At 37.2% G+C, this 20,862-nt stretch overlaps 1 protein-coding gene across 1 annotated transcript in view; it reads left to right on the plus strand.

Moving 5' to 3' along the window:
* The window catches only part of MYO3A (myosin IIIA), a 201,491-nt gene that overhangs the window by 59,868 nt on the left and 120,761 nt on the right, over positions 1-20,862 (plus strand). The window contains exons 9-12 of the mRNA XM_037146339.2: positions 16,550-16,649; positions 18,261-18,377; positions 19,576-19,680; positions 19,785-19,868. Coding sequence (XP_037002234.2) covers positions 16,550-16,649; positions 18,261-18,377; positions 19,576-19,680; positions 19,785-19,868 — 406 coding nt within the window. The remainder of the gene's footprint in view (positions 1-16,549; positions 16,650-18,260; positions 18,378-19,575; positions 19,681-19,784; positions 19,869-20,862) is intronic.

Here is a 20,862-nt window from a genome sequence, read left to right on the forward strand (position 1 = left end):
TCCTTCCACTGTGTTCTTCAGTTCAGAAATTGTATTCTTCATTTCCTCTTGGCCCTTGCTGATAGTTTCTATTTCCTTTTTCATGTTGATATAGTTTGCAGTGAGTTCATTGTAGCTCCCCTGTAGTTTCTGGTAGCTGACTGTGAGCTCTTTGAACTTCCTGATAACCAGTGCTTTGAATTCAATATCTGATAGCTGACTTGCCTCTATTTCATTTAGCATTCTTTCTGAGGCTTCCTCCTTTCTTTTCATTTGGGTATTATTTCTTTGTCTTCCCATTGTTTGTGAGAATCTTTTTGTTAGCTTCAGCTTCTTAAATTGATTTCTTCTGGCTCCCTGGGTTTATGGTGTGAACTTCTGTGGTAGAATACCTGTAAGATTTAATGATGTGGTCTCCTTGATCTCCCAAGCTCACTGGTCTTGGGCTGTTCTTTAAGTTGGCTCTGTGTTTGTCTTTCAGTTTTGATCATTTTGGGGTCTTTCTTTTGTGGGTCCTTCCCACCAGTTGGTTAACTGATGGTCACTCTGTCCACCACCTGTTATAATTTGTTGTGCTAGTGAGGGAAGGTTGTATTGAAGCTAATTCTTCTGTGTGTATGAGGTTTTGAGGATTCTATTTTGCTCTTGTTCAGTTGTTTGTACTGGGTTGTTTCTCCACTAGTTAGTTGCATTTCAAGATAGGTTCTACATTGAGGTTTGTGTGGTTTCCACTCCCTCTTTCACCTTCTTCTGTTGTTATCTGTTGGTGGTTCCTTTGTTGTTGGGTTCCCTCTTCCAGTGGGTATCTTGGTGTTCATCACTTCCACCTACTCTTTTTTGTGATCAGTTGGAGGGGGAAGGCAAAATGGTTTATGACAGCAAGAGAGTATTCTATGATATTTACAGTAGTAGCTGGTAGAGAAGAGATAGAGGATCCTTTGGATGTTTATAGTGTTAACCGTGATCCTCCACGCAACTAGCCACTTTTAAGAAGAGATGGAAAGAAGATAGGACCCTTGTTGGGGAGGGAAGGATTGTGAGTTGGATCTAGAAAGCAGTGAGATTGTGGGAGGTCAGATTCTGAGGTAAGGTGAGAGTAGAGGATAATAAATAGGTTAGTGTGTGAGAGAATAGAGTTAACCACTACAGTAATAGAGTTCAGTGGGCTGTGAAGTGGGCTGAGATCTGGGAGGGGTGTTGTGAAGTATTTACAATAGTATGGAACAGCTATTATTTACAATAAAATTAGAGCAACAATCATATGACAGAATCTATGTGATCTGGATAACAAGAATAGGGGGCACAAGACTTTGAGTAGTGTGCTAAAGGAACACAAATGATGTGAAGGACAGTAGATTAGCAATACACTGTGGAAGAGAGAACAGGGGAAACCTGTCAAATGTTACATTATAACCAGCCAAGCAAAGAAGACTATACAGAAAGAAGAAGAATACAAAAATACTATTAAAACAAAATATTTAAGAATAATTTAAAAAGTAATAATACAAATATACAGTAACTTGCAGTTTCTCTGCAATAACAAAGTGAAATTTGTCTCTCTGTCTCAACTGTTGGGATGCCCCCTCTTTGGGTCCAACTCTGGTCCTTTCACAGTTCCAGATTTTTTTGTCTCACTTGTGGGTATTTAAAAAAAAGCAGTAGAAGGGAGGAAGAAGAGATAAAATTGGGAAGAAAGGAAGAAAGAATAAAACAAGAAAGAAGGAAAGAGAGGAAAAAGGTATTGAAAGATAAAACAATATTAAAAATTAAAAAAATAAAAGATTACTTTAAAAAAACCAAACACCTCTGGTTGGTTTCAAACTGGCCAAACCAGTCTATCTGGTCTTGCTGGCTGCAGCAGGCTGAGGAGCAATTGGTATGTCTCTTCTCCCTTCTCAATGTGTACTCAGCCAGTCTTTCATGCACTCTCTCTAGAGCTAGTCCGGCACCTCTCTGGTGTGGGATCCAGGTCTTCCTCAGAGGCTCTTTCCTCACAGTTACCACTGTGGGCCAGGTGCTGCCAGGGTCATGGTGCCAGCAGGCTCAAGTACTAGTGCTCAGTCAGGCTGCCTGAGTCCCTTCCCAGTGCTATGGGGGACCGCAAGGCCTTCAGCCCAACATTGGGATCACTGCCTGGCTGGGAGAGAAGTAGGCTCAGCAGCTGTTGCAGAAGTCCCCAAACAGTTTTACTTTTTCAGAAATTCCTCCTATTCAAGTGTGCCACTTTCACAGCCCAATTCTCCAGCCAGACCAGTGACTATTGGGGTAAGTTCGTGTCACTGTGCGACTCTCAACTCTCCTAAGTCAGCGACCACAGATTCCATGGGTGATCACAGCCCCTGTGTGTTTGCCTCTTTGTCCTTATTCCCCTCTCTGCCACTTCAAGCAATCAGGTCTCTTGCCAGTGCTACTTAAACTTTGTTTGGCTGGGGAGGGAAGGAGCAGTTGACCTGGCTCTCTCCCAACTCTGTGGTAGACCCAGTGCTGGCACTGGGCTCTGGCCCTGGAGCTGTAGCCGCCTTGGTCCCCAAACTGGTCCCTGGGACCTTATTGTCCTGAAGCACTCTCCTCACCATCTGTTTTTTCAGTGTCCACTACAATTTCTGGTCTCTTTTTCATATATGCTGGGGTACTGTTGGCTGTTTGCTCTGTTCCTCTGTAGATTTGGCTAGGTTTTTCTCCCGTGTGTAGGGGGAAGTGGAATCTGCTCCCTCCTAATCTGTCACCATCTTCCTTCTCCCCCAAATGCTTTTTCTGTGTCTAGTGATATGATCATGTGGGTTTTATCTTTCATTTTGTTTATGTGATGAATCACATTTATTGATTTGCAAATGTTTTACCAACCTTGAATCCCAAGAATAAATTCCACTTTTTGTGGAGCATGATCTTGTGTATTGCTGTATTCAGTTTGTTAATATTTTGTTGAGGATTTTAGCACCTCTCTTTATCAGGGATATTGACCTACAATTTTCTTTTTTTGTCGTGTCTTTATCTGGTTTTGGATTTAAGGTCATGCTGGCCTTGTTAAATGAGCATGGGAGCCTTTCCTTCTCTTGAATTTTTTGGAATAGTTTGAGAAGGAGAAGTGTTAGATCTTTTCTGAATGTTTTTTGATACTTTTTGGTCAAGAGTTGGAGTATTTCTTGCCTGCCCTTGAGCCCTGGCATTTTCTGTGACCTCCTTAGTTGATAGAAGATAGCAAAAGTAATGCTATGGTGTTTTTGAGCTGTCCATGGCCTCATCATGTCTCTTGGAACACTTTTCCTGCAAACCCTGAGCTGCTATGAAGGAAGTGAGACTGAGGGAGCACTGTGCTGGAGATACCATATATACTCTGAAAACTTTTGTGCGCCAAAGTACTTTCATATAAAATGCTTACAGATAATCTGTGCAAGAATGAAGTCCTATAATGTTTCCTTAAAGTTTGTGTGGACTCATTTATTTAGTACTTCTTTGGTATCTTCAGCATCATTCAATGTAAGATTGTTTTTCATTAGAATTTAATATTAAAATATGCTAATTTTTTGTAGGGAAGTTTAAATTTTAGCAGCTATTAGGACCACTTTATAAATTCTGAAAGTTATATTAGATTCCCAAATTCCTATAATATTAATGTCTCTAATAATGTTCTAGAAATCATTATTTAAAAGATGATATTATTCATTTTTAGCTATATTATATTAAACTGACTCAGATTCTTACTTTAAAATATTTTTATTTTTTCTTGTAACTTTGTAATTATTTTATTTATAGAGATCTCTGAAAATAATCATGTTTGATTTCATGGGCTAACGTGAATCCAACAGTTATATGTACTGAAATAGAGCAAAATATAATCGATTTTCTAAGAAGCACAAAAATTTCTGAAAAATTCTTTGTGTACCTTATTTGGCCTTTCTCTTAAAGATATTCATCTTTATAAAATTTGTATTCTGGAGAGAAAAAATAATGTAAGGAATCTTAATTAGCTTAAGAACATTGACCTACATTATAAAGGTTGCAAGGAATACTGCAATATTGCCCATTTGTTTATTTTTTTTTCAAGTTAGCAATGGCCTAAGATTTGCCTGCATCCGTATTTGCTATAATTGCCATGAGGCAGATATATTTGCATAGAATTACATTTACTGTTGAATTCTGCAGTGCCTCGTGGATGCAGGACACTGAGTGTGGATGGTGCTAACTTTTTGCAGTACAGCAAGATTCGTGAGGTGCAAAGGCTGAGTGGAGAGCAGAGCCACCCTTTTCCCTGAGTGCCCTGAGAGAACATTTTCAGTTCTCTGCATGTTGCCATCAGGTCCCAGGGACTGAGTAAGGAGTCTATTGAGAAGACACAGGAAATTTTTGTGCTTTAAATTAGTAACATTTTAACCATCTTTTTGCCAGAGATGAAAGAAAAGTATTTTTTAAGGACACTAGTTAAGGGTTAGAGCAGAATGTCTCAATCTTTGAGTAGAATTCAAAATGCTGTGCCCTCATTCCTTTCTGCACGTAAAGCTTTATCTCCGCCTGCTCAGCTACCCTGATCTTGTTTGCTTCCTTATTTAGTTTTGTAATCTCTGCAAAAAAAAAAGTGCTGTATTTAATGGAATTTTTTGGTTTTGGAGGATTATGATTCATTTTTGAAGTTAGATTTCTATACATGTATATAAATACAGCTGGACTTTTTTAAATGAAAAAATATGAACTCAAGATGCCATGTTTTTTCAAAAAAGAAAGAAAGAGAAAAACACCTAACTGTAGCTATGCTAGTCTTGTGAATTGAAATTAAAATACAGGGTCTGGCACAAATAACACCCCTTTCTTATTACAAAATCTTCTATTACAGAATTGTAAGCTTGTAATTCTGTAACATAACAGTATCACACTCAAGCATACCATATGACATTTTAGGTGAAATGTTCAAACTAAAACTATAAATTATTACACACATATGATTACCCTACCAACCACACTGAAGCAGGCATTACTTCTGCTGGACCCTGTAGAATACTATTGTTCTATGTTTGACTCATATAGATTTGACTGTACCACCGCAAGTTCCTTTCTGAAAGTTACATGTGTGTATGTTTGGGGGCGGAGGGGTGTGTATGTGTGTGTATAGAGACATTACCTTGGCAGCCCAGCCTAAAGTGTGGGTGTTGTTTCCCATCCTCAGATGGTGATAGTGTAATTCTCCTGTATTTATTCAAGCAAGGCGGAAGGTCTTGGATTTTTTTTTTGGGGGGGGTCAAATTTGATATAATTAAACATGAAAGCAGAGTTATCAAATAGGCAGTTGGATGTGGGAATCTTGAGTTCAGAAAAAAATTCATATTAGAGATCGTCTTTATAAGTCTTTTGCTCATAGAGGTTCTTAATGCCCTGGCACTGGGCAAGGCCACTGAATGTGAGTATTTAGAAGGAGATGTGAAGGGGGCCCAGGGCAGAGCTCTGGGAGACTTGGCGGAAGGTGAGGAGCCAGAACTGGAGGTTAAGGGAGTGTGGTCCTCTATGGAGGAGGAGCTGGGGAATGTATTCTGTTGCAAGCCACATGAAGCAAGTGTTGGAAAAAGGAGAAAATAGTCAGCTATGCAAAATAGTGCTGAAAATTTAGGAAAAATAGAGTAGTGCTGAATTTGGACACAAGAATTTCGCCAGTGACCTTGACAAAAGCCTCTCCAGGGATGTGGTGGAAGGAAGCCTCAGCCGGGAGAGCTTAAAGGAGAGCAGTGCAGTGAAGGAGAGGGAACGAGAACTACTGCTTTGAGAAGCTCAGCCATGGAAGGAGGAGAAATGAGGCAGTAGTGAAGGAATAGAGGATCAAAGAGAAGCTTGTCAAACAGAGGAGATACTAGAGCCCATTCGAATGCTGATGGAGAAGTCCATAGTGCAGGTGAGAGAGCAGCACCCTTGCAGCAGCATCCTGAGAGAGCAAGGTACAAGTAGAAGAGCTGGCCTTGGCTCACAGCCAGGACAGTTTATCTGTGTAACCAGAGAGGAAGCTGAGAGAACAAGGTGACACAAAAATGAAATTCTGCCAACTTGTTTAAAAAATATGTGCAAAGAAAAAAAATACAAGGAAACATCAAAATGGCAATAATAGTTATCTCTTGGTGATGGAGTTGTAGGTGATTTTTTCTTATATTTTTGGCATTTTTTTATTTTTAGCAAAGAACAGAGGTTATGTTTATACTTGGAATAAACTGAATGTGACAAAAATAATCACACACTATTCAGTGACCCTTTGTGCCATCATTCCTTGAAAAGGCAAACTCCAGGAAACTCCCCTGCCATATTTGTTCTTAACCAGGTAGATTTTCTGTAATGATGTGTGTCCTGCAGATGCTTATATGGGCAGTGGTGACGCAGCTGTGCCTCGTGCAGGAACTGTGCAGCTCCCTCTTAGCGACAGAACTCTGCTCACAGAAACGGTGTCTTCTCTGCTCTCTTACTTGTGTCTCAGGTAAGAGTGAGGAGAAGAAAGATGTTAGGAACTCTCGACAGATGGAGAACAGCCATCAAATATTCTTGCAAACACATGTCGACTTTACTTCAACGTCTAAATCCAAGTCATTCTATCTAAAATAATAGAACAGAGAAGTCCTACTCAGAGCAGAAGTAGACAAGATTTCTCAGTGGGAGCAGTTTTCTTTGGTCTCCAGATAACTGATTCTTTCTTTAGAGCCCAGAGGCACACTTTCACCCTGCCCAGAACCACCTCCAGTGATTACCTCATGCTATACGTTGCTTATAGTGTGCTCATAGCCTTACTACAATCACTTTTTCTAATAAGTGAGATTGTGCCTATTGCCTAAATCATAAACAAAGGATTATATACTTCTTTTTAAAAGATTTTATTTATTTATCTTTAGAGGGTAAGGGAAGGAGAGGGAGAGAAACATCAATGTACGGTTGCCTCTCATGAGTCCCCTGCTGGGAACTGGCCTGCAACCAGGCATGTGCCCTGTCTGGGAGTCAGACCACGATCCTTTGGTTTGCAGGCCTGTGCTCAATCCACTGAGCTACACCAGCCAGGGCGGATTATATACTTCTTGATGTAGGCTGCTTCTTAGTTATAAATCAAAATCTATGCTGGAAAATAGCATTTCTCTTATTATGCTTCTTGGATAAGTAATCCACACATATGGAAAGAGTGCAAGCATAGTGAGTGAAAAATAGTATTTTAGTAATGCTCTAGCAAACAACTAGAGCATTAGTGGAAAGTTTAAGAAGCCTCTTTTAATATTTAATTTAATTATTTAATATTCTTTATTATTTTAGCAAAAAACATCAAGGATGGTCAGAGAGGCCTATGATGTTGAAAATCACTGGCAATTAGAGGTTGGAGAGAATTTCATATTTTTCTGAGATAAAAGTGTTGAAGATTGGAGAAAAGACTCAATTTTTTTAAAGATTTTATTCATTTATCTTTAGAGGGGAAGGGAAGGAGAGAGAGAGAGAAGTATCAATGTATGATTGCCTCTCATGTGTCCCCCACTACGAACTGGCCTACAATCCAGGCATGTGCCCTGACTGGGAATCGAACCACGATCCCTTAGTTCACAGGCCGGCACTGAATCCACTGAGCTACACCAGCCAGGGCTCAATTTTTTAAAAGTTGATTCCCATACCTCTCACTGACACATCAATTGTATTAAGTGGTATCTCTAATTTGTTCTTCAATTAGCTTGTAAGCTTTTAATAAAATATGAAACATTTCATGGTTTAATATCTTTAAAAAGTTTTGCTCAGCCATAAAGTGTACATTAATTTTTAATGCACTGATTTTTTAAAAAGGAGACTCTACCTGGTGAACGGCAATCATTGACAGAGTCTGCTGTCCTCTCTATGAGACCCTTCTGCTGTCCCAGGTCTTGTGCCTGTCCAGGGCTCAGCAAGGTATGGCTTGTACGCCAAATCTGGCCTGCTGCCTGTTTTTGTAAATGAAGTTTTAAAAGAACACACTCATGGTTGCCTTCAAAGGGCCGAATTTAATTTCAACTCCTTAGCAGTTAAGGAGTAGTTAGATTTATACAGTCCTAAAATTATTTTTGCCCTTTAAAGGTAACTGTGAGGCTGATGTGACCCCCCCGTGAAAATGAGTTTGACACTCCTGCCCTAGAGTATGGAATTTTGGTCATGGTAATGAATGGGCAAAAACCAGTAGCAAAAAAAAAAAATCAAAAAGTGATTTTCAATGCAACAATAAAAAGATTATAATGGTACGGAGTATCCTGTAGGAACATGCTAATTTTTTACAGAAACCTTCAATGTTCATTTACTCCATGTGCTTTAGTACCCACATGGAGAAAAGAGGAGGGAGATTAGGAATAAATTAAGGAAGATGCTAACAGAGGTGCAGGCTTTCATCTGCTTCTATACACAGCTGACCCTCAAACAACATGGGTTTGAGCTGCATGGGTCCCCTTACATGGATTTTTTTCAATAAATAGGTACAGTACTATAAATGTATTTTCTCTTCCTCATGATTATATTAACATTTTTCTCTAGCTTATTTTTATTAGACATAATTGTATATAAGACAAAGAACATAAATATATTTGTTAACTGACTTTATATTACTGGCAAGGCTTGTTGTCAGCAGTAAAGTTTGGGAGGAGTCAAAGATTTTATGTGGATTTCTGACTGCAGGGGAGAGCAAGGCGGGGGCAGGTAATATTCCTAACCCCCACATTGTTCTAGGGTCAACTGTATTTCTTTTCCAACCTCACCCGCATTGCTTTGAATTTTATGTATGTACATTTATCTGTACAGTATAGATTAAAGCACATCTTTAAGGAATTACATGCAGAAGAGGAAAGGCTCTGTGAATGAAAAGGACAATTAAAACTGTAGTCGGGGCTGGGTGGCTATGACATCTGTCACTCCAGTCATTGCTAGAATTGTTCTACTACTCTGGCTTTCTTTCCCATCATCATTTCAGAGCTACACACTTGGCCAAAAGGGCCAAACTGCACATAAATAAAAACTAGTTTTCCAAGGCACACCGGTGAAAGCCGTACTCCCACTGCTACTTCCAGTTGTGACTTTGTGTCTAGAATTCAAAGATGGACATGGAAACTAAAATAAAACCATTGATTAGATTTATGTTTAACAAAGGATTGCTAGACCACCCCAGTGGTTCCTGGATTGCCTTAGAAGATAGAGCTTGATATTTACAAGAGTACATCTCACCGAAGTAAAAGCAAATAAAGCTGTTGCATTGCAATAGTACAACTGAATAGTAAAGAAAATATTTAACACAGAAAAGCAATAGTTGTTCAGTGTGTAGAACTGAAATACAAGTGAAACTATAATAACTATCCCTGAGGGCATCCATGACCTTTGGTAGCACAGAGAGAAAATATTTATAGTCTGAAACTATGTCTCTCCAGTATTACAGAGTAAATGCAACATATAATCTGGCTAACAAGCTGTACTTTTCACCAGAGGACAAAAATCTTACAGAAGGATTCTGACTTTGCTTTCTCCCAAGTATTACAGAAATTAAATATTAAATACAGTAATGAGAATGAAAACTAATTCTCTAAAATAAAGGCAAAAGGAAAATGTTAGAATTATAAAATTATCTTTAAGAATTTTCCAACCCCCCCCTCCCATTTTTTCCCCCCCCCCCCTTCCCCCCACCCCCCCCCCCCGCCCACCCCCCCCTCTCCTTTTTTTTTTTTTTTCTTAAAACAACTTATATACATAACTTTTAATTGATCACTTCAATTGTTTACCAGAGTGAAAAAATAATAAAATTTTTCTTTGGTTCCACAGTAGACAAACATTTAGTAAAAAAATATTCATGCTTTTACCCAAGAAATATATTTTAAGCATTTACCATTTGTACGTATCTGGTCTAGCAGAATAGGGTATATCAGTCAACAGATTTACTGTTTTAAAAAATTCCCGTTCTCATGGTGCTTACATACCAGTGGGAAACACCAAACAATAAATATGATAAATTAGTAAATAATGTAGCATATTAGATGGTGATGCATGCTAAAGAAAAAATAGAGCAAGGTAAATTGGATTGGCAGTCTTGAGTAGGGGCTACAATGAAATTACAACATTAAAAAAGAGTGATCAGCTCAGAACTCACAATGGAAGGAAACTCTGAAACATTTAAAGTTTTATTAAATACTCTCTGTTTAGGATTTAGGAGGAGATCAGAATATTGTTCGATTGTAAGAAATCTCCCTTTTTACCCAAGTATCAAGTCAGCAGTCCAAGGCAAATTTTCCAAATGTTACAGCTTTCACTCACCTGACTTTTTTTCTCCTATCTGTTTCACTGTTCCTAACCTCTGTCAACTCCAGCTCATTCAGGGGACCATCATCTATCTCCTTGGTGGAGATGGGGAGAAATGGAGACTTGAGAAGTTTTAATTAGATGGCAGCACTACGATTTGGTGATAGAGTGCATACAGAAGGTGAGGGAGGTGGAGATTTCTAATATGTGCAACTAATCAGATGGCGGTGTCCACCAGGTGAGATAAGAAACACTGGGTGAGTTTCGGGCTTTGCTACAGAAGGCCAAAGGTCATGCTTTGCTTGTAGGGTGTGTAGAATTTGAGTACATGTAAGACATCTCTGTTTCCTCAGCCTCCAGCTTCCTGCACTGCGATTTCCCAGGCTGTTCAGACCCGACCAACCCATGAGTCACCAGTCCCTTGTACAGGCCATGGAATCCTACTTTTACTTAAAAAACCAAGATTAAATGCTGAACAAATAAAAAACATTTTCAGTTTACCAGAATAGAATTATTTCCTCCTTACTATTTCCATAACTTTAATATTTACTTCAGTTGTGGCACTGTGTCATGTGTCATTTTAAATGTTATGTGTTTATATCTCCCATTAGATTAAAACTTACTGAATGCAGAATTTTAGATCTTATTTCATACACAGTAACCCCTCAACACTTAGGACAAAACGTTGTACATAGAAAGGCCTCAAATGAATAGCGATTGGATTAAACTGCACTTAGATTTTTATTAAAATGGCAGTGATATGAAAATAGTCTAAGGAAAAGCCCTTCCAAAATCTGTAGCAATCACTTCCTATGCATGAGTATCTTTTTAAAGTATCAAAAATGATTTTCATTATAATTCTGTATGGTACTTGGTATGTAGTTAAATCTAATAAATAAAAATCACTTGATACTGGAAAAATGAAAGTTGACCAGAACAACAATCAGTCGTGATTGATAAGATATTCACTACTGTGTATAATTATAGAAACATTTAGATGTCCTTGTGGAAATGTACTAACTCATTTAAAGAAATACCCAATAGCATAATGAGAAAAATCATTCAAAGCTATTTATTTACCCAAATGAACTGCAAAGAATTCATTTTGTTTCAGACAAACTTGGATGTCATGTTAACGCCATGACAAAGATTGGATTAGACATCTTCCTTTGATGAATGACCATTTGGTCCTTCCACAGACGGCTACTGGGTATCTCTGTCCCAGCTTCTCTTTCAGGTGCTTAGGATACATTAGTGGCCAAAAGAGACATGGAAGAAGATATAAAGTAGTTTCACAACTGGTGGTTCCTTTTTTATTTTCATTTATAAAATCTATATTTGTTTTTCTTCATCATGCATTACAACTTTAATAGCTTTTAACGTGTTTAACTCACAGAGAAAACTTTCAAAACTAATTCGTGCATCTAAATTAACTATGCTTCATTTATATATTTTTAAAACCCATGTGAATAAATATATGGCAATTAATAGAGTAATATTTGAAGCATTAGCTAGTTGTACCTCCTTGATTTTAACATATTCTTCTACAAAAGTGAATCTGCCCAAACATATAAGTCCTAGCTGATATTATCTTAAATTTTTTGTTGATATCTTTTAATCCTCACCAAAGGAAATGTTTATTGATTTTTTAGAGAGAGAGAAAGGGAGGGGCAGAGAGAGTGATACACCCACTGATGTGTGGGAGAGAAACATTGATTGGTTACCCCCTCCATACACACCCTGACAGGAGATTGAACCCAGAGCCTAGATATATGCCCTGGCTGGGAATTGTAACCTTTTGTTATACGGGACATTGCTCCAAGCAACTGAGCCACCTGGCCAGGGCTGTTGATCTTTTGTTTGTTTGTTTGTTTGTTAACTCTTTCATCAGCTTGTGTGCTCCACGTGAGCAGGGTCCTGTTCTGGAGTCTTTATAACTTTATCCCAGTATGTTAGGTGCTCCAGAAATGTAGATAATTGTTGGATGAATGAGTTGTTGAATGAATACAGGATTGAATGTTAAAACATGTATAAATCAAGGCTCTGCTTGTATGTATGTGTGCATGTTTGAAGTGGGGGAGAAAGCTAACAAATGAGAACAAGCATGGAATGTTACATTAACCATGTGGTTCACTGAGTTTTGCCACAAGGTTGAACCCAGCACAAACTTGCTGATCTGACTTTTCACATTTCTTGAAATGAAAGGAGATTGGACTGCATTATATTTCACTGTTCTTCTCACTCCACTTCCCTGTGCTCTTCCATATTGTTAATTGTGTGGCTTTATCGATGTTATACTAATTTTAAATTTGAACAATATTATTGATGCAACTGTCATGCCACTCAAAAGAGTAGAGATGTGAGTCATTCATTAGTCCTACTTTGCTGGGACAGGTGTAACTGTCTCTTTTTCTTGCCTCATTTTCTCCATAATGTTTAAGGCCCAAGCCAGTGACAGCAACACTGACCATACTGTGCAGAGCAGCCCTTTGCCAGTGGCTCTGTTGTACAGTAATCGGTGATGCAGAAATATAGTTACAGGAGAAATATAACTACATAAGATGTAATCTAACTACATATAACTATATACAGGAGAAATATAGTCATAGTTGCACAAATAGGGAATTTTAGCAGTCAGGATGCTTCTCTAGTTAAACTGACCTCAACCCTGATCAGAGAGAGATTGAGAGGGAATTTTGCTGGAGACAAAACGTTCTGGACAACCACATGCCCTTTCACTGTGTTCCTCCAGCACCTAACTGGGCTTCAGTTCTCTTGCCAAAAGGGTTAGTTTGCACACCAGCTGGTAGGAGTAGGGCTCAATATTTCCACTGACTCCACCAGTTGTATTTTACATCTTTCTATCCTCAATGCCATGCATAGAAAAATGAATAACATTTGGTTAATCTCATAATTTATCCCCATCTGGCAGGGATGATGAACGTGAATGTACCTAATTGAATGTTCAAGCATCTCTGCTAGTGGTGCATGCTCTCTGCAATGGCTTTACAGAGAGGGTGCTAGTAACTTACCAATTACTACATGGTAAGTAGTAATTGGCCAGAGAAGGAAGGAAAGTAATTTCAGGCAGAGAAAACAGAATGAGCAAAGTACAGAATCTTGGAGATATTTGACATACTGGGGAATTTTCTGTACAAAAGGGTGGGCGATGGTGCTGGAAAGGCTGTTTAAGGCAAGATTGTGAAGATTAATTGATTTTTATGCCAAGTAATTTTTAGTCATACTCTGGAATAAGGGGGGCATCTGAGGTTTTTAGTCATCACAGTATCAAATCTTTGCTACATTTTTGGAAACTAATACCAAAAGCATCATGGAAGACAAATTCATAGGAGCAAAAGAATGAGGGTACCAGCCAGCCAAGTATCGATCCCCCGGTTCTTTCCTATCTAATCCTTTTCATTCTCCAGGAACAGGCTTTGGCTGCCAGATGGGCCCATAACAACAGATGAAAATTTCAGGGCTCTTCATTTCAATCAAGTGGGTAGTTGGACTTCTTCTGGTTTTTAAAAAATTATATTTGAGTCTCTTTGGAAATAGGGGGAGAAATAAGATGAAACTTGTTGTGTTTAGAAAATGTGGAGACAAACTATGTGCCCATCCTGTGCCAGAAATCATGAGGGATATTCCATCATTCATTCACTCATTCATTCATTCAGCAAACATTTACTGAGGACCAACTGTGTTCTAAATGGGAACTAAAGACACACACAGCTTTGTACTTGTACAAGGAGCTTACATTGTGGTAAAGGATTCAAATATGAACTAAATTATCCACACAAATAAGTGCCTAACTACAAATTTCTATAAATGCTATAAAAATTATAGAGGACTCTAAGAATTGCAAATGGGAATGAAACTATTCCTATTTCTACATACAAGTCTTATATCATTACACAATTTGCAAATGTTTTCTCCCTGTCTGTGGCTTCACTTTTTTATTCTCTTAACAATGTCTTTTATAGAGCAGAGTTTTTAATTTAAGGGAACCCATTTTACCATTTTTTCTTCCATGGATGAAAGAAAACTTCTGAAGTTCAGATACAACTTTTAAAGTTGTATCTGAAAATTCATCTCTGAACCTAAGGTCATCTATATTTTTCTTTTATGTTATGTTCTAGGAGTTTTATAATTTTGTATTTTACATTTAGGTCTGTGATCCATTTTGAATTAATTTTTATGAAAGGTATAAGGTTAATGTCTAGAGTCTTTTTTACTTCTTTGCATGTGAATGTTTAGCTGTTCCAGCACCATATTTTGAAGAGAGATGCCTATCATGAGGAAGTTTAGTCTAGTAAGGTAATAAAATCCCCACACAAAGGACTGACAGAAATGACTTAACTATGATATTTGTCCTGAAGGATGTAAGAATTATGCTCAGTGGTTCAAAAGAGTGGCATTTGAGTCAGACTGTGAAAAGTGAATAAAGTTTCATCACACAGGTGGGGCCAAGGAGGAAATAAAAATAAAGGACACACCTTACATATTTTTTAAAAGATCACTCTTACTATAGTGTTGAGAAGAGTAACAAGGCAGAGGTGGTAACAGCGAACCACTTGGAGGGCTGTTAAATGAAATGTGATAAAGGAGGTAGCTGGTGGTGAGAAATGCCTGGTGGTAGAAAGAGCTGAACTGGTTTGTAGATAGACTGCACGGGAGGTGTGAGAGACAGATAAGAGCCAAGGGTCACTCTTGGGTCTTTCTCTGAAGAGTAAGAATGGAGTCACCATTTACTGAGATGGGGTCATGGGGCAGGAGCAGGTATGGGGCTCTGGGGGTATTCAGGAACGTGGTTAGGGATGAGTTAAGTCTGCCAGTTAGACTTCCAAATGAAGTGAGCAACTGTCAAGTGAGCAGTTGGATGCTTAAGTCTGGAGGTCAGCAGACTTGTTAGTGCATGAGTAGCATTTAAAGCTATGAAACAGGACACGAACACAGAGAAGAAAATAGCTGCAAGAACTGAAGTTTGGGAAACTCTAAAATGTTACAGAAGCATGAGGAGAAAACAGAAAAAGACACTCAGATGAAGATGCCAGTGAATTAAGGAAGAGAATCAAGGGAAGAGTGCAGGAAGCTGAAATGGATGTAGTCAAAAAGGGGGTCTGTTACATGCTGCTGATACGTTAAGTAAAATGAGGATTAGAACTGAGCCCTGGATTAGTGATGTGAGGGCCATGAGTGTCCCTAAGAGAAACTGTGCTTGATTGAAATGGGTTTTCTTAATGAGAGAGAAAAATGAAAAATAATTAAATTTATAAAAATTTTTATAATTTTTGTAATAAAACAAGGAAATGGAATAATAGATGGAAAAACAGAAGTCAGGGAATGGTGTTTTTTGTTTGCTATAACAGCTAACAGGGAAGAATGAGTGATGCAGGCATGAGAAAGGAGCCAACAAGAGTAATTTCCTTAAACCTGTGAGAGGAGGCAGATGCAGTGCACAAAACCAGGGCTGGCCATGCACGGAGGCCGAGACAGTTTATCAGTAGTGACTGAATTTTCTAGGCAATGAGAAAGCATTCAAGTTTACTGAGGGAATGGCATGATTCTTACTATTTCTCATAATCTATTTATTCTTTTTCCTTTTACCAATAGACAGATTCAGCTACTTAAAAGTAGATCCAAAAATAAATGTTGGAAATACAGTTTTGCTCAGAATAAAGTGGATAGTAATTTTATGGCCAGAAACAGTGAAACAAAGCCTTGTGTTTATCTCAGCAACTTCTCCAGCCTCCGTGTCAAATCAGGATCCTTATCCTATTAGTGAAAGATGCTGAAATGTTTTCCTTTGAGAATAAACTTCCTAATGTTTCAAATCAATTTTCTACATGCATTTAACCTTTTGAAAATCCACAATGTGGTTTATTTTTTGTACTCTTCTTAAATTTTGCTGAATAATAATTTTTAAATCACCATTCCTTGACCACCAGTGGCCTAATACTACCTCAGACAAAATTGGAAATCTAATGAATTCAAATCTCTGTGACTCACCAATTTGGAGCAGATTAAATCACATATGGGAATTTAGAGAAAACATTAAAGCAAATTATATGTAGGATAGTTATTGATAGAAACTATGAACTCTTGATCATCCATGAAATAAGTTTAACAAGTTACATTTTTTCCAATGGGGAAGAAAAATAAACAGATCAAATACATTAGACTATTTTCTGATAAATTGTCATCATCAAATTTAGTAAATCAGTTTCATAGAAGTTGTTCAGTCTCATATGAATCTAAAACATATTTCCAGTTATGATCAGTAATAAGTTCTCAAATCAGAAATGGTTTTTCCTTTTGTATTGCTCCACAGACACGAACGTATTCACACCAAAAAAAGTAACTTCAGCAGACCTTTAATTTCCACTCAGAAGGATGTAGATGATTTAGCAACCCTAGAAGTTTTGGATGAGGTAAGGAGCCCAGTTTAATTGAACATAAACATTCTTGATTTTTTAATGTATATAATTGATGTGAGCAGCAGGTTATTTGTACAGCATCTGTACATCTCATGCTTTCTTCATCTCTTAGCTTCCTGAGTCTCTCTCCTATATTCCACTTTAATGATGTGGCACAAATGTCCAGGTAGCCCCAGTCCACTGTCAGTTTTTGTCTGCTTCTGATATTCATATTGCAAAGGAGTGAGTTTCCACTCTCATGAGTGCTTATAGGTCACAGACTCTTCTTCCCCTGTATTCCTTCTGGGAGTTTCAAAAAGATGATGTCCTGAGGTCAAAAAAATTATCTCCTGCAAACTCTATGTGGCATCCTTCCTCTTTCTCTTCTCCTGTTTGACTCTCAGTGACAGTACCTAGAGGCATCCAAGGTACATCAAGAGCCTGTTACTACAGTCAGTGGTCCCCCTCATGGTATCAGAGAACCCATGCTCTCACAGAGCTAACCTCTTAGGGCATTGAATTCTTCTGGGAACTCCTTACTCATCCCAGTGACCTCAGAAGTAGTTCAGACATCTCTGTGTAGGTCCAAATCCCAGCCAGTAAATTTCAGTTCCAGCCTTCTTTCCCTTCATTCCCCTTTGTCCCAGGTAATCAGATCATTGGAGAAATGAATAGTTCCTTTTCAGTAAAAGGCTAGGATCTCTATCCTGCCTGATGAACAGATTTTTATTTTTTAAATACTTCTGATACATGCCTGATCATTTTTGTTCAGAAATGCAACAAATCAGGAGACATTTTCTGAGCAGAAGTAGTCATTTGGTAAATTTAGGGTTGCATTGAACAACTCAAGGACTTCCTCAAAATAATCTCTTGTGAACATCAAACATCTTGTAATCGGTTTGCAAGTCAGGGATTGCCAAAACCTTCATGAATTCTTATGTATCAAATTTTCCAATGACATGAATTCCTAGGTTTGCGGATCATGAGGAAGGCCTTGATATCCTATTGCTGACCTGTATGTTCAACACGGGGTTTGTTTGTTGTTATTGTCTGTGCTTTCTTCTTGTCTCTTTTTTGACTGAAAGTTCTCTTGTGTCATATACTATTAAAGTAGTACATGGTGCTATTAAAATTGATTTCATGTACTCACGATTTATCCACTCTGAAAGTCACTTTTCTGAACTTTACATTCTGCCTCATGAAGCCAAATGTCTAAGCAAAGATCTAGAATATAACACAAAGCCACTGACCAACCTCAGTTTGGAATAGTAACGTGTTCACTACCACCCCTTGCCTTTTCTAGTATTGTTTCTCTTTATTTTATCTTCTGCATTTACTTATTTCCTTGAAGCATTATACATATAATCTCATATAACATCAGATTTGTCCTTTGGAAAACACAGGTCACAGTGACAACCCTCTACGGCTCTCACAACCAGAGAAAATGCCTGTCAAGTGAAAGGGCAGCTGTTGACCAAATGCTACACGTCCTACTATCAGTACATCTTTTCTTTCTAGAGCCTTGGTCCAGACTCCAGATGCTTTATTTATTACTATTTCCTTTTTAAATTGCAGTTAATCATAAGTGATTTTTAATGAAAAGAAATCATGTTTATTTTCTTATAGAATACAGTCTCTGAGCAGCTTGAGAAGTGTTATTCCAGAGGCCAGATTTATATCTACGTGGGAGACATACTCATTGCTCTGAACCCTTTCCAGAGTCTGGGTCTTTATTCCACAGAGGTATGTGGTGTGCCTTGTATTCTCTCACTTTATACTATTCAGGTATGTAATTTAATTTAAATTATGCCAAACAAAGTTTTATTTAGTACCTTAAATAAACAGTTAAATCATTATTGTTAAAATGTAGAGATGGGGGAAAAGCTGGATTAATCTGGATGCCATGTGGGGTCTTCCTTTTTCCAAAAATATATGGCAGAATGTTACTTCCAGTTATTGATAACTAGTCTGTGCTATATGTCATATAAAAACACAGTTCCCTAAAAAACTGTCTACTCAATGTCTACCTCTGAATCAAGTATTGGAGAATTAAAGATATACTTACATTGTTTATATAGGTAATATATACTTAACAGCTATAAAACCTGTCTTAGGAGTTTAGAAATCCTTTAGACATATTGACTCATTTCTAATATCAGGCCATATGTGTGTTATATGAATATAAATATAAATATATAATTATCCATTATTCAACCCCTAGTGGTTTAAATATAGAATAGTATTCTGGAATTAAACTAAGCTCTTTTTAATTGGACCCATTTTCTTCTATTCGTGTGCTCCAGAAAATTATTTAAGACAGGGCCTGAGTTATTTTCTATATGTGAAAAATACATAAAACTTTCTTCCTTTACCAACTTAAAATTTACATAGTGAATTTAGGAACCTTGATTTAAGCTTCAGATGATTTTGCACTTGAGTGCAAATTCTGATATCAATCACCTATATGATCTTAGACAAATCAAGTAAGAGAATGTGTATAAACAATGTAAAAGGAAAAAGTAGTAATCATATGTCAGAAATTACTGTGCCCAAGGAATAGTCAACAAAATGCTACTGATTGACTTATTTTTAAAGGGTCTTTTACTTAAAGAAATAATAGTATTTTCAAATCATAAGTTCTATTTTGGAACTGGTATGCACTCCCAAAAGAGTCTTCTTTTAAATACTGCTGCAAGAGTGATACTATATCTTATAATCCTATCATATTTCAAGGGTGTTTTGTGTCAGGGTCTTTTATTTTACATAGTTTTACATAAATTGTGCATATATGTAAGTGTGTGGTATGTGTAACATGTATGTAATATTTGGTGATATAAAACTTTATGTTTTGCTTTAAAAAATTGGAGCTCTACCTGTAAATAATCTAGGGTTTAAACAAAAACAAAAGTTCTAAGAGGTGCGGTATTTTTTAAATCCTTAGCATTCCAAACTATATATTGGAGCAAAGAGAACTGCCAATCCTCCTCACATTTTTGCAGTGGCTGACTTTGGCTACCAGTCAATGGTAACATATAATTCGGACCAGGTAAGGAAGGAGTCACACATTCTTAGAAACTCCTCCTAGTTTCTTTTGCGGGCTGAACTGCGTGCAAGACAGCCTTCTCACAGTTTCCTTTTCTCACTGTGCAGTGCATTGTTATCTCTGGAGAAAGCGGTGCTGGCAAGACTGAAAGTGCTCATCTTTTAGTTCAGCAGCTGACGGTGCTTGGAAAGGTACAGTTTATTTTTTTCTCTGTCCTAATAGAAATATTCGTTACATATCAGAGCCTAATGTAACTGATTATATTAATAGTCAGTAATTCCCATATTTAATAATGCACAGGAATTATAAAACACACTTGTTATTCTTTGTGAGTTTAAAATATAACAAACAATATAAAAGGCATATGTTCTCCTTTGAGGATATTTTAACTTTTTTCACTCTTAGGTGGCAAAACTTTATGAATGTGATTTTTCTCTCCTTTTAGCCCCAATAAATTCAATGAATGCTTGCTTTGTCTCCTTTTGTTACTAGCAGGTTAAAGAAGAGTCAATATTATAAAAATCACTTGTATTTATATATTATACATATATACCTGCAATGATCAATTGGAAATTGAAATTTGAGTATAATTTACAATAGCACCAAAAACATTAACTTTTTAAATCTAACTCTTACAAAACATGTTCAAAAATTGTATGCTTAAAAGTATAAACAGTTGATAAAAGAAATCAAAAACACCTAAATAAATGGAGAGATATACTATGTTCATGGATTAAAAGACTCAATATTAACATGTCAGTTTTCCATAAATTGTTCTGTGGATTGAATTCAATTACAATAAAAATCCCAGTAGTATTTTTTGTTGAAAGAAACTGATAACCTGAATCAAAATTTATATGGAAATGCAAAAGATCTATAATAACCAAATAATTTTGAAAAAGAACAAAATTGGAAAATTAATATTACCTGGTTTGGAGGCTTACTATGAAGTGTAATAGTTGTTAGATACAATATAAAATGCATAATGCATAAAGAGAAAAATCAGACTTCACTGAAATTAAGAATTTCTGTTCTCTGAATGACATTGTTATGAAAGTGATACCACAAGCTAGTGACTCGAAGAAATTATTTCAATGTCTTATATCTAATAAAATGTATCCTTATGTATCTTTATGTATCCTTATGTACCCAATGTATCCTTAATATATATATAAACTCTTAAAA

Source organism: Artibeus jamaicensis, unplaced genomic scaffold (genome assembly GCF_021234435.1).
Source record: "Artibeus jamaicensis isolate MK-2021 breed Jamaican fruit bat unplaced genomic scaffold, CSHL_Jam_final contig_867, whole genome shotgun sequence".
Classification (NCBI taxonomy): Eukaryota; Metazoa; Chordata; class Mammalia; order Chiroptera; family Phyllostomidae; genus Artibeus; species Artibeus jamaicensis.